The sequence below is a fragment of the Bos indicus x Bos taurus genome, chromosome 25 (genome assembly GCF_003369695.1).
Source record: "Bos indicus x Bos taurus breed Angus x Brahman F1 hybrid chromosome 25, Bos_hybrid_MaternalHap_v2.0, whole genome shotgun sequence".
Classification (NCBI taxonomy): domain Eukaryota; kingdom Metazoa; phylum Chordata; class Mammalia; order Artiodactyla; family Bovidae; genus Bos; species Bos indicus x Bos taurus.
The window spans coordinates 6422640-6446153 of record NC_040100.1 but is presented as its reverse complement, the minus strand read 5'-3'; the positions used below and the strand labels follow the sequence as shown (position 1 = coordinate 6446153).

General features: G+C 47.3%; 3 protein-coding genes across 4 annotated transcripts in view; 2 read left to right on the top strand and 1 right to left on the bottom strand.

Moving 5' to 3' along the window:
• Positions 1 to 2920: 2920 nt before the first annotated feature.
• Positions 2921 to 4626, top strand: PPP1R35 (protein phosphatase 1 regulatory subunit 35). The gene is made up of 4 exons (XM_027528315.1): positions 2921 to 3704; positions 3785 to 4037; positions 4118 to 4254; positions 4372 to 4626. Exons 1-4 carry the CDS (start codon positions 3468 to 3470, stop codon positions 4543 to 4545), a joined length of 801 nt encoding a protein of 266 aa, XP_027384116.1. The 5' UTR covers positions 2921 to 3467; the 3' UTR covers positions 4546 to 4626.
• A 590-nt stretch (positions 4627 to 5216) lies between these two features.
• Positions 5217 to 10454, bottom strand: MEPCE (methylphosphate capping enzyme). The gene is made up of 4 exons (XM_027528310.1): positions 7646 to 10454; positions 6233 to 6451; positions 5933 to 6059; positions 5217 to 5814 (listed from the first exon to the last, which is right to left on the bottom strand). Exons 1-4 carry the CDS (start codon positions 9308 to 9310, stop codon positions 5762 to 5764), a joined length of 2064 nt encoding a protein of 687 aa, XP_027384111.1. The 5' UTR covers positions 9311 to 10454; the 3' UTR covers positions 5217 to 5761.
• A 687-nt stretch (positions 10455 to 11141) lies between these two features.
• Positions 11142 to 23514, top strand: part of ZCWPW1 (zinc finger CW-type and PWWP domain containing 1) — a 23937-nt gene continuing 11564 nt past the window's right edge. The window contains exons 1-7 of one of the 2 annotated variants that reach the window (XM_027528312.1): positions 11142 to 11303; positions 19079 to 19137; positions 19889 to 20142; positions 20616 to 20694; positions 21534 to 21627; positions 21922 to 22079; positions 22278 to 22400. In XM_027528312.1, coding sequence (XP_027384113.1) covers positions 19110 to 19137; positions 19889 to 20142; positions 20616 to 20694; positions 21534 to 21627; positions 21922 to 22079; positions 22278 to 22400 — 736 coding nt within the window. In that variant the 5' untranslated portion in view covers positions 11142 to 11303; positions 19079 to 19109. Of the gene's footprint in view, positions 11304 to 19075; positions 19138 to 19888; positions 20143 to 20615; positions 20695 to 21533; positions 21628 to 21921; positions 22080 to 22277; positions 22401 to 23514 lie in introns of both variants that reach the window. The other variant, XM_027528311.1, reaches the window with a different exon arrangement.

Sequence of the window (23514 nt, the reverse complement as noted above, 5' to 3'; positions counted from 1 at the left end):
GGCATGCGCTCTCTACCCGGTTAGCCTGAGCTGCTGCTGCTGGGAGTGAGGTTGGAGGGGGCTGGATGGGGAGGCCACCTTGGGGGAAGAGGGTGGATGCTGGAGTCCTGGGGAGAGTGGGAATCCTGGGTAGGAGAGAGGAAGGGGCTGGCTGCAAGAGATGCCAAGGAGAGGGGACTAGCCCCAGGGTGGTGGCAAAGGACTGAAATAAGGGGTGTGTGTATGATATTGGGGGATATTGTCTGAAACAGAAGTTGCTCAGAGATAAACTAGTATAGTCTTCACCATCCCCCCAACCCCCCATTTTACAGATGAGACTTAAGCCCAAAGAGGAGAAAGGGAGTGTTGCTGGGCTAGGGGGTGGTGGGATTCTCTGACCTCTGGCCCCTGGCCCAGTCCTTTATGGGATGTGAGTCCTTCCTACTCCTCTCCCTGTCCCCCAGGAGCAGACTTTGGACCTGGGACTGTGGAGATGGTCTGAGTGCTGTAGTCACAGCACACTGGTCACTGGCGTCAAAGGCCTCTTTCTTCCCCAAGTTCACTTCCTGCTGGACTACCCAGTCCCTGCCTGCAGCCCCCTCTATGCCTTCAGCCAGGAACCAACCCAGCCTCAACCCTTTGTTGCCAAAGTAAACAGTGTTTCTTCAGTCTGGGGTGCCAGCAGGAAATGTACTGGGCGTTGAGGGGTTTTCTCAGGTTGCAGGACTGGCACTGTGTGTGTGTGGGGGGAATAACCTTTGGGGAGGGGGCTGGGTCCTGATTCCTAGGGCTCTCTAGCAGCTTAGGTTTTAGGAAACCTAAATGCTAAGGCCTCTGTTTCTTGAGTACCCTTCTGGGTTGCATGACAACGTGACACTTGTTGAGTATGATTGGTGACCAGCTAGGTGGTCATACTCAAAACGTTAAGATCTTGGGGGCCTCTGGATGGGCATGGCTAGACATAACCTTCCCTATCAGCCTCTGCACACAGCACGCCTCCCCATGGCCACCTCTCCATCTGGACTGTCATGGCTCCTGCTTCCTCCTCCCCACAGAGGCACCCACAGTTATTCCTCTGTGATCCCAGTACCAGGCTTCCCTCCCCAGTGCCTCCAACACTCCTCTTGTCTCCCACCACCTAGGCTTTCTCCTCTTGCCTTGGGCCTGGTTTTCCTTGGCAGTGCTCTGGGGCCTGGAGAAGCCCTCAAAGGAAGGATGATCCTTCATGGCCAAATCTTTCCCACCATAGAGCCTCCAATCCTAGCCCCCTAGGAATGGAGATGCTCTAAGGTGTGGATGAGATCCTGGGGGATGGTGGTCTGAGCCTGAGGTGCAGCCCAGAACTTTTCTTCAGTTGTATTAGTTTTCCGGGGCTGCAGTAACAAATTGCCACCAACTTGGTGACCTGCAACAACAGAAATTCATCCTGTCAGTGTTCTGAGCACATTTAAGGTAGGCTAGGCTAAGCTATGATGGTCAGTAGCTTAGGTGTAATATATGCATTTTCGACATATTTATCTCAACATAACCCCCTCATAAGTGGAGGAAGATCTTCAGTAGAGGGAATGGGCATAATTTCTTATTCCTGACTTTAGCTGGAAATCCTTTTAGTTTCCCTATTGAGATCCTTGAAAACTTTTGTAAAATATGGGTAACTATCCATTCTATCTGATCTTCCACAGCATTTCTTGGGAAGACAATGAATGGGAAAACAAATTAAAAAATGGTACACAAACATTTCTGTTGACTGTTAACCCATTTTGGGAGAGCCTCAAAAGTCTTGAACGCAAACTACTTTTACCCAAGAAGAAATAGAGGCTCAGAGAACTGAAAGGGTCTGCCTCAAAGAACATGAGGGAAGGAGGTGAGAGCTCCCATCTTCTGCCCCGCAGTCCAGAGGTCCAGGGTAAATCCCCCAAGCCTTTTTTTAAAAAATGGTACTCAACATAGATCTTTATTTTTTATATAGATGAATATTTTTTAAAAATATTTATTTTAATTGGAGGCTAATTACTTTACAATATTGTAGTGGTTTTTGCCATACATTGACATGAATCATGAGTGTACATGTATTCCCCATCCGAACCCTCCTCCCACCTCCCTCCCCATCCCATCCCTCAGGGTCATCTCAGTGCACCAGCCCTAAGCCCCTGTCTCATGCACCGAACCTGAACTGACAATCTATTTCATATATGGTAATATACATGTTTCAATGCTATTCTCTCAAATCATCCCACCCTCGCCTTCTCCCACAGAGTCCAAAAGTCCGTTCTTTATCTCTGTCTCTTTCGCTTTCTCGCATATAGGGTCATCGTTATCATCTGTCTAAATTCCATGCTGCTAAGTTGCTTCAGTCGTGTCCAACTCTGTGCGACCCCATCGACGGAAGCCCACTAGGCTCCCCCGCGCCTGGAATTCTCCAGGCAAGAACACTGGAGTGGGTTGCCATTTCCTTCTCCAATGCATGAAAGTGAAAAGTGAAAAAGAAGTCGCTCAGTCATGTCCAACTCTTAGCGACCCCATGGACTACAGCCTACCAGGCTCCTCCATCCATGGGATTTTCCAGGCAAGAGTACTGGAGTGGGGTGCCATTGCCTTCTCCGCTAAATTCCATATATATGTGTTAATATACTGTACTGGTGTTTTTCTTTCTGACTTACTTCGCTCTGTATGATAAGCTCCAGTTTCATCCACTTCATTAGAACTGATTCAAATGCATTCTTTTTAATAGCTGAGTAATATTCCATTGTGTTTATGTACCACAGCTTGCTTATCCATTCGTCTGCTGATGGACATCTAGGTTGCTTCCATGTCCTGGCTATTGTAAACAGTGCTGTGATGAACATTAGGGTATACGTGTCTCTTTCAATTTATAGATGAATATTTTAGCGGGCTTTCGAAAAGGAAAAAGTCACAAAGGGCCATTCACCCAGGCCACCACCTAGGAAGGACCCTGGCTGGAGTCAGCGAGCCACGCCCTCACTCACACTGGGTCTGGTCAGAGTAGGGAGGCGATGGAACACCCAGAGATGCCGTGGAGGCACGGAGTAGGGAGGTCCAGTGCAAGGGCGCTGGGCCGTTAATTAAAGATGTCCCACTTAGTGCCCTGGCAGGGAGGACTGACACAGTCCGGATTCGAGCAGAAGCCAGGTGGTGACGACTGGACAGGGCGAGGAGGCTGTAGCTCGTTTCAAAATGGAAATGGTCCTAAAGTGGACCCGTAGGGCTTCCGCGGGTTTGCGCTCTAAAACCCTGGCCTGGGGGGCGGGGCGAGGTGGTGCAGGCGGAAGCCCTTCGAGAGGCGAGGGAGGAGACAACGGAAATGACGCTTAGGCGCACCAATAGGGCGGGCTAGGGTTGATCTCCCCGCCCCCTTGGGTAGGGGCTGACGGTTTCCGGTAGCGGCGTCTGAGAGGGCGGGGGAGAAGAGGTGGCGGTTCCGTGACCCTTAGCCCCCAGCAACCCCGCACCCCTACAGACGCCGGAAGATGATGGTCTATAACGGGTCACAGCTGGAATCGGTGGAAGAGGGAGAGGCCGTGGCGGTCCCAGGGCCACCCCCAGAACCCCGCGCTCCCGAGCCCGGAGCCCCGGTGCCGGAGCCCGGCCTGGACCTGAGCCTGAGCCCACGGTCCGAGAGTCCCGGACGCGGACGGCCCAACTGCAGCCCGGGACGGCGGAAGGGGCGGGCGGACCGGCGGGGCGGGGCCCGCAAGGGGCGGCAGGTGAGCTGGGGAAAGCTTGGCCGCCAGCTCGCTGACGACCCCCCGGCTCACCCCTTCACCGCCCCGTTCTCTGCTCCCAGGTCCGCTTCCTCCTGGCGCCGCCTTCCCCGGTCCGGTCCGAGCCGCCGCCGGCCGCCGCCTCATCGAGCGAGAAGCCCGAGGCGCCTCAGGACTTGGGGGCGCCGGTGCAGCAGAGTAGCCTGGCCCTGAGCCTCGAGCTGCAGGCCGCGAGGGCCGCAGCCGGGGGCCAATTCGATGCCGCGAAGGCCGTGGAAGAACAGCTGAGAAAGTCATTTCAGACCCGCTGCGGCCTGGAGGAGAGCGTGACCGAGGGTGAGGGGGGCAGGCGGCCGGCCGGGCGCGGGAGCGGGGGTGCGCGGCGCCGCTCACCTCCGCCCCTCATGCGGTCTCAGGGCTGAACGTGCCGCGCTCCAAGCGGCTCTTCCGAGATCTGGTGAGTCTGCAGGTGCCGGAGGAACAGGTTCTGAACGCCGCGCTGAGGGAGAAACTGGCGCTCCTGCCGCCGCAGGCCCGAGCCCCACCTCCAAAGGTGAGGCACCTGGGCTGTCTCCCCTACCACCCCCCCCCCCCCCACTCCACTCCCCACCCCCAAAGGCCAGGGATTCAGTTCCCCTTCCCGAGTACAACCTTGTTTGTGCTCCAACAGGAGCCACCTGGCCCAGGGCCAGACATGACCATATTGTGTGATCCGGAAACATTATTTTATGAATCTCCACACCTGACCCTGGAAGGTCTGCCCCCGCTCCGGCTTCAACTCCGGCCCCGTCCTTCAGAAGATACCTTCCTTATGCATCGGACACTGAGGCGATGGGAGGCGTAGACCGGGGGTCTCCCTGGATTGCTAGTTCGTATTTTTTGGTGTTGAAACTATTTATCAGAATAAAGTGGTTTTGCTAATAAATGGGACTCTTTTTGGGAGCCTTAACATGGGGTCAAGACTGAGGTTGGAAGCGGTCAGAAAATCGTTTTGGCCCCCTTTTAAAGAAACTTGGTAGTGATGAGAAGCAGAGCAGGCAGGTTCTTGCTAAGTCGTGTCCAACTCTGGTCCTAAAAGTGCCTTCCCCTGGTTCCACTTCAACTCCATGGTTAACTCTTCCAAAGTCAGCCTGTGCCCAAAGCTTCCACAAAACAAATTTTGTCAGTGGGTTTTTTGGGGGAAGGTAGATGGCTTCTTCAAAATTCACATTATATTCCCTTTTCCTGGCTTAGGGTTTTCTCTATACTCATGTGTAAATAGCAACCCACTCCAGTCGCCTTGCCTGAAAAATCTCAAGGACAGAGGAGCCTGGTGGGCTAGTCCGTAGGGTAGCAAAGAGGGGGACACAACTGAACACATGTAGAGAGGGCTCACTGGCATTCAACAATCTTCCCAACCACTGAAAAAAACACCTGTTCTCTTCTTTAAGACTGTAGTTTGGGCAGAGAGGAAGCACAGGTTCTGCCAGGAGCCACCATCTTTGCCCCCTCAAACTACAGTGTGCCAAACACACGTGTGGGGGCCGCTGCCCTAAACATCAAGTTTATTGTGCTGTTCTCACATTCTGAACCCAACCACCTCTCCCAGTGGGGGACAGCAGAGGGAAGGATTTTCACAGTACCTGCATGCCTCCCCACCGACATCCCCCTCTTAATCCTCAGCCCATGTATTGGTGGTCTGTTGAAACGCAGCTCAGGACAAGGGCCGAGGAGAAATGAGTCTCTCTCCTTGGGAGAACAGGAGGAAGAGGCCAGAGAACTTGATACCCGCCACCTCCCATGCCCTAGGAGAACAGAGGGCAGCAAACAGTCCATGCCATCCAGCCCAGTGGGCTGAGGGAGAGGAAGATGATGGTTCCAGCACAGCTGGGCTTGCTGCTTAGGTGCCAGAGGTGTAGGGAAGAGGCTGGGGCAGCAACACAGGAAAAGCTTTCTCTGCAGATCCAGGAGAGGAAACTGTTTTTGGAGCCAGAAAGAAAAGACCTTGAGATACTTTCCTCTCCCCCTAGGTCCTTTGGAGCAGCAGGCAGCTTCTTCACACTTTCTGTTCAGGGGGCCACTTAGTGGCTGGGGGACTGGGCCTTGTGGAACAGGTACACAGGACGCTGGAAACCTGAGGGAAGAGTGCGCACTCAGTAGGGGCTGGCAGGGCCTCCAGACCCCAACACTGGTCTGCACCCTGCACCGGCACCGGCCTCCTTTCCTCCCTGGACAAAAGAAGCCAGCCTTACCTCTGGAGGTGTTGTTGGGTGTGGCCACGAGCTCATAGCTGGAGAAGCCCACCTCTGGGGATGTCAGGTAGGAACTGAACTGCTCTGGCTTCAGCTGAATTCGAAAGTAGTTCTTATAGATTCTTTCCTAGGGAGAAAGGTAAGGGATCACTTCAGCTTATTGCCTTCTTGGCTGGTGAAGGCAGGCCCACCCGGCAGGGCCTTTTCACCTTCTTCAAAAAGTCTCTCTGCTTCTTTGAGGTCTTCTTTGCCTCAACTAAAGGAAGGACTACCCCAGTTTCCACAGAAACCCCCACTCACTGTGAGAGTCTTTCTCCGGCCGTAGGAAGACCAAGGCTGGGGCTCTAGGACTAGGATGCCCCCAGGACGTAGGTGCCGATAAATCCGGCGAAACATGCGCTTCAGCCCCTCGTCTCCCCAGTTGAGATGCACCCACTTGGTGAGGCTGAGGCAGAGCACCACATCATACTCGGGTTTCTGGGCCTCCACCAGTTCGTCTCGATCCAGCACATAGTTACCCTGAGGGCGAGAATCGGGGGTGAGGACAACAGAGGTGAAAAAGAACCACCGCCCCTTCTCAACCCACTGCGCAGCCTCACTTGAGTCCTTGGCCAGGCTTCTCCGACACTCCTCAAAACAACTCCCAAATGGTGCCTGCCCTCTTTGAGTCTCATTTTCTTGCTCTGTATTGGTGTTAAGCCAATCAAACATAGAGCTTGAGTAATTTTAAATTGAGCAAATTATCCACAAGGCAATCAAAGCTAAGTTCAAATTGCAGAGAAAGAATGCTGGGGTTCTCCGAGGATCCTGTCCAGTACTTATTCCCCACAGGCATTTAAGGTGAGAGATTCAATGTTCTGCAAAGGGGCCCAACTCATGTTGAAAGGGAGACCTGTGGGTTCCTTCCCTAGATGGGACTATCAAAGTTTCAGGCCTATTCCTTTTTTCCAGAGAAATGAAGACCTCCATCTCTCAGGAGACCTAGATGATTAGCTCACTACCACCCCTCTGCAAAGTCCATTCTTCTGGGTGTAACTGAACACACTGCCAACTATTCCTGTAGGTGGACTAACTGAAGTATTGGGGACTGATGTGCAGTCAGGGCACAGATACTTAAGACTTGGTACTCTCCTGCACAGTTCCCCATCCCACCATCTAGGGTCAGTGTGGTGGTGGTCTAAGACCAAGTCGCTTGGGTTCCTGGCCACTGACAATCAACTGTGTGTGTAACGCAAATGAGGTCCCTATCAAAGGGCAGGACATAATTAGCCAGCCACTAGCCTAATCCTCCTCCCCATCCCAAGACATTGAATGTCTGACACCCATCCCTTCAGGCACCTACAGAAGCCTGGAAGACAAGTTTTCATCTGGACCACATCCCCCAGTGAGTATGAGCAGCAGCCTCCAAAGGAAAGTGGATGGATCTAGATTACAATACTGTCCAGGAGCAGAGCAAAAGGAAGCTGCCTCTATCCTGGGGCTTGTCATGAGCAAGGACTCCAGGTACAGCCCCTGCCTTTCCAGGTTATAGAAGGGCAGATACAACCAAAATGGAATCAATGGCAGATTCAGACCACTCTCTTGAGGACCTGGCTTCTCCAGGGAGGGGTGCATGCATAGGAACCCTCTGGGTCATAACCCTCCTGGCCATGTTCTCATTCTCTCTCATCTTCATGCCTGACCCCTATCCCAGGAGCCTGGGGACCCTCTTACCGTGACGAAGACAACGTTGTTGGGGAAGACCGCTGTGTCAGCTCCATCCAACGGCACTTGGGGTGCAGCAATGGGACCACGGCTAGCTGTCAGCGAGGCTGGGAAGTAGCTCCTTTTTCGGATGGCTGTGGTCCCCTCCTCACTCTCTGCTCCTGGGCTCCCCTCAGAAGTCTGGGGTGGCAGACGCAGCTCTTCAGATAGGTAGTGTCGGATGTTCTGGCGGGCTGAGTGGATGAGCTGGGCATCGATATCCAGGCCCACCATGCGGGATGGGCCCCACTTACAGGCAATGCTCAGGGTCAGGTGGCCCACGTTGCAGCCCAGATCGAGGACGTCCCGACCCCGAAACCACTCAGGCTTCAATACCCGAAGGCGCCCATCCTCACAGGAAGGATTGCGGTACCCATAGTACTTGCAGTAATTCCCATACTGGAACTTGCACTGCTGCTTTTTGAAGGTTGGAGCAGGTAGTGGCTGGAGGTGGTGACGGCCCCCCCCACTCCCTCGGCCTTTTTCCTTGGAACCCTGGCCTCCACCCCGAGCCCCCGCCTCTGACTTGCTGGAAGTCCTGCGTCGTTTGCGATGTCGTGAGGAGGAAGACGGGGGTGCAGAGGTAACTGAGGCAGCTGGAGGGGCTGAAAGGGAGCCTGAGGGACCCTGGAGGGCAGATGGAAGGGGAGACACGACCTCATCCCTGCAGTTGATGGCTGTGTTGAGTTCATAGGGTTGGGGGGCGTCCCGGTTCTGGCCCCCATGCTGCTGCGTGGTGCCCTCCCCGTGGAGTGAGGAAGTGAGGGGGGTTGTGGGCAGCGCGGAGTGGCTATCATTCCCTCCCGCTGCCTGCTGCTGCTGGTGGTGGTGCTGTCCCCGGTGTCTATGCCGCTTCCGACCAGTCTTGAGTGGCGAAGCAAGGACAACTTGGGCCTCATCAGTGCACGTATTGAGACTGAGAGGGTCTGTAATATCTTTGGGGATGAGGATCTCCACTGGATCTCGCCCCTTGGCCGGAAGCGGGGATGACTTAGGGGTCTCCGCATTGAGTGCACGGCTCACTTCCTCATCCAGGAGACTATTCAGGTTCAGGGGATCAAAGATATTGCCCCCCAGGAGGAAGTTGGAGGGTAAGACAGAGTCACAGTCCGAATTAACCCGCCTGCGTCTCTTGAAGGCCGGATGTTTGAAGCCTCCACCACCTCCCCCTACATGACAGCTATTTCTCCTCTTGCCCCCACCTCCCCCTGGGGGCCGGTGGGGCTGATAGCCATTCCGGGGTCGAGGAGGAGCAGGGGGGCCCAGTTCTGTTCCGCCTCCTCCCCGTCGCTCCTCCCCCACGTCCGGGGGAGCGGCTCGCCCGTGCGGATCCGACAAGCAGGCCTCCCCGTGTGACTGCGCCTGGGGGCCGCCCCCTCGTTGCTGCTGCTGCGACTGACCGCCTCGAGGGGTGGATGCAGCCCCGGGGCTCTCCTTGCCGGCCCCAGAGGCCGGGGATCCCGCCGAGTGAGCGCGCGGGCCCGGCGCACGCTGCGTCCCGCCGCGGAGCTCCCCGGAGGCGGCCTCTCGGTGCGGTTGCACCGTGGGGCCGCCCCCTCCGCCCGACTCATCTTTGAGCGGCGGCGGTGGGGCCGGCACCAGAAACGGCTCTTTCTCCGCCGCCATCTCGATCATTTCCTCCCCTTATTCCGTTCCAGTCGAGGGCAACCAGGGGGGCACCGGGGGCTTAACCCCCCTTCCTAGACCACGCTCCCTTCCCCCCCTCCTTCCCCGAGTGCGCGCGCAGTGCTGCTCGTCTCCCCTGGTCTCGTGCCCAAGCGCCTCCCCGGAAAGCTCGCCCCACTCGCCCGCGAGACCAAAACAAGATGCCCGCGAGACCCGAACAACTCGAGGACTCAACCGCGCGTGCGCCGACCCCTTTCTCCTCCACCACTACCGCTCCGGCGCGAGCGCGCACGGCTGGGGCGCGTTCCTCTCTCCCGGGAATCACGCATGCGCACTCTGCCACCACCCTGATTGCGCGCGCATCGGAGTACGAACCAACTTAACGGCTCCGGGAGTTTAAATATAGCCCTTCTCAGCCCGCCCCCCACCCCCAGAAGCCCACCACCCCAAACTGACACCCTACTTCCCTTCGCAGCTATGTCCGTCCCTACTGATATCCTTTTGTCTCTGCCGCGCGATCCCACCCACCGTAGGCGGGGGACGGGGAGCTGGTGTGAAAAGGTCTCCTTGACACCCGACCCTTGTTCCTGAGGAATGAGTCTCAGCGGTCTCCGCCCGGCTCTAAACCCAGCAACCTCCCCACCCCGCCTCCTTCCTCCCCCTAGCGAGCAGCGCCTGCGCACACCCTTTTGGGCTTGCGCGGGTAGATGCAGCACGTGCTGGAGATGACGCCCCGCCCTCCGTGCTAGGGGCGGGGACTGTTACGTTACTTCCTCGGGTTTGGAACACGCAACGTGCGTCAGCACGATTCGGAGGGGCGTGGCTAATGGGCGGGGCGGTCCTTATAAATTATTCATTACCCGGTTGTCCCCCGGTGCCCACCCATTTAGAAAGGCTTCCGAGGGAGCGTAGGGGTGCACCTAAAAAGGAGCGGAGGGGAAGGAGCGGAGCATACTGACCGTCTTCCTACGAACTGTTCTCAGTATAACACGATAGATCATTTTAACTCATCCCCCCCTGGAAAATAGTCTCTGCTGAACTGGAAAAAGAAAAAAGAAGCACTAAAACAGGCGATGTTGTCTTAACTTCCTCTTCCCCCTAAACGGCCGCGTCGTTCTCTCGCTCCTCTGCCGTCCCCCCGATCGCGATCACCTGGGGACACCACGCCCTCCTCTCCGCCTCCACACCCACCTCCCTAACACCAACGCCTCCGCCCACCACCCGACGCCTGCGCACGAGCCCCCCCAGCCCGCGGACAGCTATCCAACGCCCACTACAGCTGCCAATAGCAGTACACCCAGCACCGCCGCCCCCCCCCTCCCCCCACTCCGCACACAGGCTTTCCCGAGCACACGCTGAGGCTCCGGGCCTCCTTATATAAAAACGAATGTGGGCGGGGAAGAGATTTCGGTCCGCTTTGGGGGCTCCCTGCCTTAGCCTATGGGGAGGAAGCTACTGGACGGCCTTTCCACTGGGTGTTTGGTGGCTTGATCTCCTTGCCAACAGCGCTTGGGGTGTGGGTCCTGTGGCTGAGAAAAGGGTGGAAGAGGCGAGAATGGGGTTAAGGATAGATCTCAAATAAAATATCAAAATAAGGGGATGAAGGATACTAAGAAGAATGCGAATGAGAGCACGAAAAGATGGAAAAGGCAGTCTGGGGCAGAGAGAGAAGTCAGTAAAAGGAAGATGTGTATTTTGAAACATCAGGCGCTACGGCTGCCACCTAAAAAAAAGCGGGGCCAACGGGGATTATGGGATTTGTAGTTTTACAGGGTACTCGGTTGGAAGATGGCGGCAATAACTGCTGCGCAAACGCAGAAACTACCTCCAACTGCGCATGCGCGTTAGCCCTGCGAGCACGCCGCCGGAGGAGGTGGGGCTTGTGAGTGGCCTCGCGCCTATCCTTGGTGGCGGGAAAACTGGTTGGAGGTTCGCGCGGCTGGTGGAATCGCTGCAATAACTCTGTCTGCTCCTCACCCTTAGATCCTCTACGCACCAGAAGGTAGTTGGTGTTTTTCCGCTTGCACCTGAAGGTTCTAGGCTTGGCCAGTCTTGGCACCTGTCGCCTGAGGAAAAGTTTTCTCCTCAGGGTGATGGCTAGCTCTTATCCTTCTCCTCCGAATCTCTAACCACAGACTTGCTCCTAAGAGAAAACCAAAAGTAACTCAGTATTATGGTGCGCAGTGTCGAGCTGAGCGAGAATGAGGATCCTGGTGTCTCCGTGGGTTAGGGGTGGGAATGGGGAGGGCGAGCTGAGGGGAAATTGTCTCATGGTGGGTTTGTTGACGGTGAGGAGAGGTTAGAGAGCCACTGTTCTACCCTTAGAGGAGTCATGGACTTCTGGCTCTGTGGTACCTCCGGTCTGAATTGCTGTGCTTTTAAGAGAAAATTGGTGAGGAAAGAGGGAAAATGTGGGTGTCTCCAAGTTCTTCCCTCTGGTTTGAAAAGTGAGATTAGGCCTTTTATTGTTCCAAACCTTGGCACTCTGTGAGGGGAAATGGTGCAGTGGTCTGGGAGTTCATGGGCATGGCCCCTTGGAAAGAACACAAAATGGCTAGTTTGAGGTTGGCATTATTCCGGGCACCTGTGGAAGCTTTTCAGCGGTTAGGTAGAAAGGGTCTGAACCAGGATCAGGGTACTAAAGAGTCTGTCTTGGTGATAATTGGCCATGTCTCTCTGCTTCCTTGCACTCCCTGAACTTTAAGCTTTAGTCACCATTAATTTGAAGATTCCGTAAAAGGTTTTACTTAAAGTAGTTATGACAGTAAATGTCTTGTTTCATTGATAAGTCGTGTCAGACTCTTTTGCAACCCCATGAACTGTAGTCTGCCAGGCTCCTCTGCCCATGGGATTTCCCCGGCAAGGATATTGGAGTGGATTGCCATTGCCATTTCCAGGGGATCTTCCCGACCCAGGGATCAACTCACCTCACCTGCATTGGCAGGTGGGTTCTTTACCACTGAGCCACCGGGGAAGCCCCAAATGTTTTGCTAGGCAGCCTAGTATGGGTAATAAGGGTAGCTGGGATCAGTTATTTCCTTCTGTCTTGTTTAAAGTTTAGAATCATGCTTGCTGAGCGCACATGAGAGAAGGAAGGAAGAAAGAACAAATTTACTGATGGAGGCATGAAAATGAGCAGGACTGTACATACCATTAGACATTAAGACAAGAAGAAACCAAACTCTAGCTTAAAGGAGAGTTAAAATATAGTCTTTATCTTATTATCTAGTTTTTTGAGAGTTATATTTTATTTGGTGGACATACTGAGGAACTCAAGCCTGGGAGATAGCATCTCAAGTAACTCTGAGAAAAGTGCTTCCTCTGAAAATATAATCTTTATTTATTTTACAATATATATATTTACTTGTTTTGATCATTGTCTACTCCCATTAGAATGTCAGCTCAGTGAGAATAGAAACTTGATCTTTCTTTTTCTCTGCTCAAAATATAGTTTTTAAATACAATTTTTTGAGGCTCACAGAGTCTGTGTTAGAAGGCAATTCTAAAGTTTTTATTTTTGTTCTCTTAGACCAAGGATTCCAGGGACAATATAAAGAGGGAGTAATTGGATACTTGGGAGAAATTTGTGAACACATTCCGAGTGAGAGGAGGAGGATTAAGGCTTTTTGAAAAATATTGACAAGACTGAATTAAGTTATTTAGCTAAGTCAGTTCTAAAATATTTTGGTCTCAGAATCCCTTTATTTTTAAATTAAATTTACTTATTTATTTTTGTCTGTTCTGGATCTTCATTGCTGCACAGGCTTTTCCCTAGTAGTGGTGAGCAGGGTCTACTCTCTAGTTGCGGGGTGTGGGCTTCTCACCGCGATGGCTTCTCTTGTGGAGCACCGGCTCTAGAGCAGAGGCTCAATAGTTGTGGCACAAATGCTTAGTTGCTCTTCAGCATTTGGGAACTTCCAGGATCAAGGATTGAACCCAAGTCTCCTGCATTGGCAGGCAGATTCTTTACCACTGAGCCACCAGGAAAGCCCTGGAATCTTTTGTAAAATTTATTTTTAAGTTATTTTTTAAAAGGTTTTTTTGGTTGTTTGCCTGCACGGGGTCTTTGTTTCTGCATGTGGGCTTTCTCTAGTTGGGGCAGCAGGAGCTACTCTCCAGTTGCGGTGCATGTGCTTCTCTTTGCTTCTTGTGTTGCAGAACGTGGGCTCTAGGGCACATGGGCTTCAGTAGTTGTGGCTTTTAGACTCTAGAGCATGTGCTCAGTAGCTGTGGATATACAACTAAGCTGTGGGCTTAGTTGTCCCACGGCATGTGGGATCTTCCCTGACCGGGGATCAATCCTGTGTCCACTACATTGGCAGGCAGATTCTTAACCACTGGACCTCTAGGGAAGTCCTCTGAGAATCCTTTTATACTCTTAAAAATTTTGAAGAACTCCAAAGATTGGTTTATATCTCTTTACCTGTGCATTGATACTTAAGTATTAGAAATTAAACTGAGAAAAATTAATCTATTTATTAATTTTAAAATAATGATAATAAACCATTTACATAATGTTAATGTAGATAACACTTAAATGAAAATATAGTTTCCTAAGTGAAAGAAAATTTAATATGAAGAATGGTGTTATTTTACATTTCTGCAAATCTCTCTCATGTCTGGCTTAATAGAAAACAGCTGGATTTTCATCTGTTTCTGAATTCAATGTGTTGTGATATCTTGTTTTGTTTGAAGAATGTGAGAAAACCTAACACAGATAAGCAGTTGGAGATCTGCTGAGCTAGGTGATTTCATCTTCTAATCAGTATGATGATTTTTGGTGTTCAAATGAAAGAAAACTATCTTTTGGAACACCTCATTCACCTTCCCTTAGGTCCCTTTATTACTTCTGAGTTATTTCCCTCTTCTTATCCGCCTTTCTTTCTTATGTCAGTTGAGGAGTTAGGATCTGGTTATGGAAGTTCTTTTACTTTGACATTTAAAGCTTTATTGGATTTTTTCCCCAATATTTTTCATCTAAGGTAAGAAAAGAGAAACTAAAATCTCAAATGTTATTCCTGGGTTTAGAGCCCCCAGTCATTTCGTAGCTGACCAGGTAAAAGTTGGTGGTATCTTGTATATTTATTAACTATCTTTAAAATTGTCTTTCTCTCTCTGAAGTGCATTTCAGTATTCGTTATTGTGGAAACAAATACTTAATCTGAAACAGAGGAGCAGAGATTTATCAGACAGTGACTTCCAAACTTTGCCTTCTCTATTTATCAGGATAGAGATTTTCTTTATAAGTAATGTTCTTCATCACAACCTCACTCTGCATGCATGCTCAGTCGTGTCTGACTCTTTGGGACCCTATGGACTGTAGTTTGGCAGGCTTCTCAGTCTATGGAATTATCTGGGCAAGAACACTAGAGTGGGTTGCCATTTTCTTCTCCAGGGCATCTTCCTGATCCAGGGATCGAACCCACATCTCCTTTATCTCCTGCATTGCAGGCAGATTCTTTACTGTTTGAGCCATAAGGGAAGCTTATACGTTTACTACATCTTATTAACTTAACAATGATCCACAATTTTATTTAGTTGGTTGGGGCTTCAGTAACACACTTTGGCCTAGAGAGGTCAGTATAGGCTTAGATAATGATTTAAACTTAACTCTTGGAAAAATTTTGCCTCTTTAGGTTGATCAAAATACTCTTTTTTAAATTTTATTTTAAAAATAGAATTTAAAAATCACTTTGAAATGGCAGTCTATGTATAAAATACTAGAGTTACACAAGAGGCTACAGTAGAGAGCTCATTTCCACTCTCAGCTACCTGTTTCCACTCAACTGAGACATTTTTGTCAATTTCTTGTGTATTCTTCCAGAGATGGTTAAAGGATACTCAAACATATTGTATAGATGAAAATTTAAAAAAAATCAAATTTTGTCATCTCAAGTACACTAATTTCATTTTGCTTTCCTCGTTCAGTATAGTTTTGTAATTCTGATTATCTTCATAGGGACTTCTCATGGTCATTTTTGGAATTTTAGAGTCTGGGAGAAGATATGTTTGTCATTTATTATTATTATTATTCCCTTTGTGGCCTAATTTTATACAGTTTGTAGCTTCTATTTACGGTTATCGTAAAGAAGGAGACCAGTTTGCTGTAGTGATTCTCCCCCAATTTCCTACTTGCTTTTTCTTTGATTGTCAAATAAGTTTGGGAGTTGGTGAAACGTTAAGATGGAAACCATGATAAAATGTGCTCCTTAAATTGGGCTTTGCTGGTGGCTCAAATGGTAAAGAATCTGCCTGCAATGCGGAGACCCGGGTTCGATCCCTGGATTGGGAAGATTCCCCTGGAGAAGGGCATGGCAACCCACCCCAGGGTTCTTGCCTGGAGAATTTCATGGACAGAGGAGACTGATGGGCTATGGTCCATGGGGTCACAAAGAGTCAGACACAACTGAGCAACTAACACACACTAGACAAGTATAAACGAAGAGGAATTACTGCAAACCAGCACATAGCAATTATTTGCATTTATGGAATTAAGAAAAGGAACAGAAACATACCAAAAAAATTTAAAAAGACTTTATATTCAGCCATGCTGTGGCCACACTAGGTCAAGTCCCCAGTAACTTTTGAATTCATCTTGGAATCTGGAGAGTGGAATTCTACACCCTGAACAACTGAGTGTTTAAGTTGGCCATTTGAGGGTCATAAAATTTTCAGCCCCTTTAGAGAGAAAAATATACGAACCCAAAGATCCATTTTATGCAGCTTTTGGATCTCTCTCTTTTTTATTATTACTTATTCATTTTCTTTGTTTCTTTGTCTTTGTTGTTGCTCGGACTTTTCTTTGGTTGCAATGAGCGGGAGCTACTCTCCAGTTGTGGTGCACAGGCTTCTCACTGTAGTGGCTTCTCTTGTTGCAGCACAGGCTCAAGGTGCGGGGGCTTCAGTCGTTGCAGCACGTGGGCTCAGCAGTGGCAGCTCCCGTGCTCTGGAGCACAGGCGCAGTAGTCCTGGCACATGGGCTTAATCGCTGCATGGCATGTGGGATCTTCCCAGATAAGGGGTTAAACTGATTTCTCCTGCATTGGCAGGCAGATTCTTTACCACTGGCCACCTTGGAAACCTCTTGGATCTCTTTATAGTGGGAGATAGCAGAGTTAAAGGATTGAGTTTCAGGTCGAAGGCCGTCAAAGTACTCAAAACCAACAGCCAGAAATCATATCACTGAGAAGAATAGACATGTTATTAGAATTTAGAAGTCAAAGACCTGGATTCATCTTACTCTACCATGTGTTAACACTGAGGTTTTGGTAGACCACAGCTGTGTAGAAATAACATCAGTAGTGGAAAGTGAAGACTGGAAAATGTATAAGTTCTTGGAACATCATAAGATGAGTCTTGGCACCGTGCCGGGTCACAAATGACATACAGCTAGAGATTGTAACCTCTTCAGCCTTTGGTGTGGCTGGAGGCCTCCTTCTCCCATCCCTCAGTTGTCTATGGCTGTGAGCAGCCTGGTCCTTTTACCCTAAAGTACCTAGAAATATTTTCTGTCTGTTTCAGTGTTTACTTTTAGTGTATGCTTTACATGTGTGCTGTGATGTTAAAACGGGTGTGAAGCACTGAACTACTGAACTAGACTACTGGGATGTAGTGTAGCACAGTTCATGACGCAAACCAGACAGATTCTAATCCTGATTTTACCATTTATCAGCTACTTAATATCTCTGACTCCCTTTCAGTGTCAATTTCCCCAAGTGTAAAATGGCATCAATCTCATAGATTTATTGGGAGAATTAAATGAGATGACATATTGAAAGATTATAGTCAGTGCCCAATAAGTGTATTTATTATTAGTCACAGTTTTGGTAGCAGTAATGAAACATGCTGATGTTGTATAGAACATATCTGAGTAGATAGCTACAGATAAACTATGGATATGGAATGAATATGCTAGATTCTTATTACTAGCTTCTCTGGAGACCTCTGTGTTCAGTCACTAAGTTGTGTTTGACTTTTTGTGACCCCATGGACTGCAGCATGCCAGGCCTCCCTGTCCTTCACTATCTCCCGGAGTTTGGTCAAATTCATGTCCGTTGAGTTGGTGATGCTATCCAAATATCTCATCCTCTGCCACCTCTTCTCCTTTTGCCTTCAACTTTCCCAGCATCAGTCTTTTCCAGTGAGTTGGCTCTTCACATCAAGTGGCCAAAGTATTGGAGCTTCAGCATCAGTCCTTCCAATGAATATTCAGGGTGGATTTCCTTTGGGATTGACTGGTTTGATCTCCTTGCTGTCCAAGGGACTCTCAAGAGTCTTCTCCAACACCACGGTTCAAAAACATCTGCTGGTTACTAAATATTTCTGAGCCATGAATAAAAATTATTAATATAAGAATCTAGCACATTGGGAAATTTATTGGACTAGAAGATCTATGTAAAAGGAAGATAATACATTATAGTGACGTTAAAAGGGGGTTCTCTATAAATAGGGATGTCTGAAATAGATAAGTGAATCTACAGTGTATTTGTTTTGAGTATTTAGAAGAACCTTGTGAAAGGTTATTGCTCTGAAGAAAAATCTCACTGTTTAACTCCAGGAAGGTCTATACCCTAATGCCGCTACTCTACTACTACTTTTACTTTTGGCTGTTAAAAACACATCTTGTTTCAATAAGGGTCACCAAATGGGGTTGCTTATGCTAAGCCCCCTATCACTAAACCAAGACAATTTAATTACAGTTTTGGTTCTCTCAGAAATGGAATCTTAAACTAGTCAGGAATTGCCTGATCAGCACTAGTTGGGTAAATCTGCCTGATAGACCCTTAAAGGAAAGTAACCTTGTATAACCAGTTTGCCTTTTTCTTTTTCTTTCTTTCTTTTTTTGCCTAGTATTACACCTGTGTTCCTTATGTCTTCTCCCTGTAAAAGTGTTTAATTTTGTATAGTTCCTTGGAGCTCCTATCCATCTGATAGATTCGATGCTGCCCAATTCATGAGTTGTTGAATAAAGCCAAAAAGATCCTTAAAATTTACTCAGTTGAATTTTGTGTGTGTGTGTTTTTTAACAAATCACTACCACTATCATTTCCACCTACTTATAAGTGCCTACCTCATGTTGGACATAGTTCTAAACACTTAAAACACTAAAGATTGTTGCTAATCTTTAAAACAACCTTCATTATCCTCCAGCATTTAATTGGCACTGCCCAAGAGTAGGATTGTAGTCAATAAGGCAGAAAATGTAGGTTAGGCATCCCAGGCAAAGGATGGGATTGCTTATGCTAAGCCTCCTATCACTAAACCAAGACAATTTAATTACAGTTTTGGCTCTCTCAGAAATGGAATCTTAAACCAGTCAGGAATTGCCTGATCAATACTAGTTGGGTAAATCTGCCTGCTGCTTCTGCTGCTAAGTCGCTTCAGTCGTGTCCAACTCTGTGCGACCCCATAGACGGCAGCCCACCAGGCTCCCCACGTCCCTGGGATTCTCCAGGCAAGAACACTGGAGTGGGTTGCCATTTCCTTCTCCAGTGCAGGAAAGTGAAAAGTGAAAGTGAAGTCGCTCAGCCCTGTCCGACTCTAAATCTGCCTGATAGACCCTTAAAGAGTTTATCACCCTGAACCCAAGAAGGCAAGAGGAGAAAGTTTAAAATCATGTTCAATCAGTACTGTATACATATATATATATATATATATATATATATATATAACTGAATCACTTTGCTGTGTAGCAGAAATTAACATTATAAATCAACTATGCTTCAATAAAATAAATTTTGTTCATCAGAGCATAACTGTTCATTTCTTTTTCAGCAGAGGCATAAAGAAAGTGTAGCTTCTGAGCTGAATGATGCCAACCTTGGAGAGTAAAGAAAGTGAGTCAAGAGTTATTTTCCTCTTCTTTCTCAGTCTTAGGTCATCTGGACACCTTTCCTACCAAAGGGAAGCTCAGTTCATATGTATTTCATGTTCACTTTGTTAAAGTTACTGCTTTTCTAGGCACTTTGAGTAAATATATTTGACTTAGAACAGTCTTACTCAAGAAATGTATGAACTTGTAGGGAGAGAAGAGCCATTTAAATACTTATAAATAACTTTGAATATGGTAAATGCCACAGGATAGATACAAAATATTATGGAAGCTCCAAATAAAGGTACATTTCTTATGCCCGGGAGGATCAGTACAGTTTTCATTGCATCCTTTGTAGATTTTTACTAGTTTTTAAAAATTTTCCTCTAATTTCCCATAACACTTTGTGCAAAATTTTTAAAAAGCAAATTTTAAAAATTTCGTATTTGAATATTTCTGTTTTCCTCATACTTGTATTTATCACTTTTGAATTACTCAGTGGTTCCTAAACCTGGAAGTGCATCTGAGTTAGCTGGATAGCCTTATAAAATTACAGATTCTTGGGTCTCACTTCAGACTACTTCGTCACAATCTTAGGGCAGGGGTGAGAAGGTGGGGGCCTGGGGAAGTTTGGTAAGGAGAGGCCTAGGAATCTGAATTTGTTAAAAGGTCTCTCCAGATAATTCTGATACTGTCAGTCAGTGGGCAGTGTTTGGCAATTTCTGTGTTAGATTCCATGTTTCACAAATTACATTTGATGACAAAATTTCTTTCAGAATGTGGGAAGGGACCAAAAAATACCTTTGCCCCGCCTGCACAAAAATTGCATAGCCTGATGTCCTATAACCTTAACTCATCAAAGGAGGAGATCCTGGAGATCAGTTCCCCACAGGCAGAGGTCAGGCCAAGCCTGCTAAAGGCCGGGTTAGAGAAGAAGAAGAAGAAGAAAACAACCACAGAGAATGGTCCAGGCAATGGCCAGGAGATACAAGGAAAGGCTCAAGACAGCAAGAACGCAAAGAAAGAAAAGGTAAAAATCAAAAGGATGGCTGTAGTGGGATAGCTTCTTGTCATCCAGCCTGGGCAAACAGGATCTTTCCATTTCAGAAGACATTTAAATATTTATAACATAAATTTGAATATAGGAAATATCACAGGGGAGATTCATCCTGTAGTTTCAGTTTTTTTTTTTCTTGTGTGGGGGTGTCTATTCTCAAAGAGGTAAAAAATGTTTTAATGAAAGCATTTAGCAGGGAATACTGGGCAGGTAGGGGCTGAGATGGGATGTAGGTGAGAGTAGAAGTAGAGACTTTATCAGTGTTTTCCTTTTCTTTGACTTCTTACTCCCAGGCGATCTGTGATAGAATTTATGGCATCTTTACGTTGACTTCATGCTCTTAGTTTTGTGAACTTGCTGCCTCATCCAAAGGAGGTTTCCTCCTTCCTACAGAGGAGGAATGGGGAAAGATTAGCAGTTTTTCTCCCCTACCTGTCTCTCTGCAGGAAAAATCAACTCTTACCAATGCAGAATTTGAGGAGATTGTCCAGATTGTGCTACAGAAGTCCTTCCAGGAGTGCTTGGGTATGGCTTTTAGTGAAAGATAGAGTTTCAGTTAGGCAAAGAAATTATCTGAAGGGTGGAGTAAGTTAATATCATCTCTCCTTCTCTCCATCTTTCTACATAAGGAAATATTAGATGAGACTTCGAAATAGTTTTAAATACTCATCTTGTATCAACAGGACTATAGCTAAACCATCTTAGAAGGTATAGACTTTTAGAAAATTAGATTACCTTGACTTCAGAATATAAATATAGCTTCATCTAGATTTTTAAATGTAATTTAAATTTATTTTTATATGTTTACAATTTTCATAGAAAAGATAAATTATTTTTCCCAGATTTGAAGACCTTAGTTTCCATTTCTTATATATTTCTATTTGCAATACTGTTTTAACATTTGCTCAGGAATTTGATTTTTAGAATAAGAAACTCTGTAGTATAGGCCCTGAAGCCTTACTCCGTAAGGTCTTGAGGCTAAGGACAGTGGTTTGATACTTTAAGCTTTTCTTAGGTATACTTCCACTTCTAGAGAAAGCTTGAGGGACAAATTATATAAAAGATATACCTAAAATTTCTGTTATGTACACAAAATTAACATTACCTGACTATCCTAGAATAGGCGAATCCATCTGGAAAAGCTTTCAGAAAGATACAGATTTGTGGTTTTTCCTGAGAATTAAAAAACTTGAAAGTTCTATGGTATGGCAAAAGTCTAAAGGTAAGTTCATTCAGGCAACTGATGGGAGATATGTTAATGAAAGGTTACAGTTTGCAAATAATGGAGTAGTTATTTTCTTTGGTTGCTTCTCTGCTTATAGTATTTTCTTTTGGGAGGATGGAATCTAGCCTTGATTTTTCAGAGACTTCCTGTACCCAGCCTACAAGATGTACCCAATTAGACAAGGAACCAGGAATTGCTTCTTCTAATACTTCTGATAATAATAATGCTGATGGGTAAGTTTATCCCAGTGCGGCGAGTTGATCACAGGGTAGACTTAATACTGATAAATGATTATCCATCTATCTGTCTTTCTATCTAGATGTTTTTCATATCTTGGTAGATTTCTCTCATCTCAGGAAAGATACTTGAACTGGGAAAATAGGCCAGTAAATGGATAAAATGACCCCAGGAGGCCATGGAGAACTTGCAAGTCTTCTGTCCTCCTAACTTTTACCCTTAGGTTTTTTCAAAAGAGGGGTACTACAAATTGCCCTTTTCTGTCTTTTAATTAAAAATCTTATTTGCAGAGACAGAGTAGTGGTACCTCCTATTCTAGAGATTTCAGCCTCTCAGGAAGATGGAATAATCCCTGAGATAAAGATATCTAAGCCAGGCCAGCCAGATTCTGCATCCTCTGAGAAGAAATTCAATAAACTCTCCTTAAGCAAAAGAAAGAAGGAAGCTCGTAAGTATAATCCGATATACTTTGACATCTGGCTCAAGTACTTATTCCATGAAATTAGGGAATGGGACAGTGGGCATACTGAGAATTTTCAGCCCAAGACTTAAAACTAATGAACTGTGATTCTTCTTCCTTCTTTTACTATCTACAAATATTCTCTTCATCCCTTAACCCTATGATGTTTTTCTTTTATCTTCTCAGAAGATGAGAAAATGGAGAAAGACCAAAGTGGACATGAGCACAGACAGGATGACCAACATAAGAAAACTATTCAGGATCATTCCCAGAACAGGGACCAACAAAAAGGAGAAGGAAGTGGTTTTGGTAAGTTCAACCATGGTTTGACAAACCTACTTGGAACTTGAAAATTGGAGGTGGAGGAGAAGGGTAACGACCAGTTAGGATGTTAGAGCAAATTCTCCAAAGACTATAGTTTATCTCACACAGCTACTTGTTAAGAGGATATAGTGCTGAGGAAGCGAGAGAGCTATTTCATTCATTCAGTTATTCAGTCATATAATCCATAGTTGTTGGAGGAAGTTTATTTTTTCGCAGTGCTTGTGGGTTGAATTGTGATTATAGTGAAATGTGTAGGCTTCTTACTATCAGTGAACCACTCTTCCTGTTTTTTTACAGTTGCCAAGGAGAGATGGGTACTCCTGGAGTAGGTAGTAGAAAGGGAGTATCCAGTAAATAAAATTTGCTTAAAGTTCTGTGAAGGGAAGGAAGACAATGTCCTGAGAGGAAATGGTGGAGATCTAATTAAGATAGGATCAGTCAGAGAATGCATTTGGAAGGAAATAACATTTACGCTGAAAACTGTAGCAAGAGTAGAAGTTAGCCAACTAAAGTGTGTGGGAGAAAGTTTTAGATAAGGTGAAGTTTGGCTTACTCTGGATACCAAAAGAAACCTGGTATAACTGGGATTCAGAGAGCAAGGGAAGCAAGGCTGCAGAGTGGCTGTAGATAAATGGAACTGTTACAGCCACACATTCCCGAAAACAGACTCAGAAGGACAGGGCAGATAATGGAGTGAAGTTTATTACACGGGCGGGTGCAAGGCAGAGTCTCCTCTTAGCCAAGGACCCCGACCAGCTTTTGTGAAAACCTTATATACCCTAAGTATACCTGCCCAAACCCACCTCCCTAAATTCCCTGGAACTGGTCTGAACAAAGGAAAAGAGAATACAAAGTTAACCCTGATTCATATGCCTTAGGCCTAGGTAGTTAACACTGGACAATTATCAATAGGCCTGTGGTCATACCCCAGTACACATAATAGAATGTATGATTCTATTCAGTTCCACAGTTAATTAGGGTATTCTTTCAGGCGAGGGAGAGTCTAGGTATGAGCCCTGGGGCTCTTCCTTCCAGGGGCCTGGTTTTCCAATTGGTATGTCGTTTCCATAGATACTGGGCATAGAGCTCAAAAGTCCAC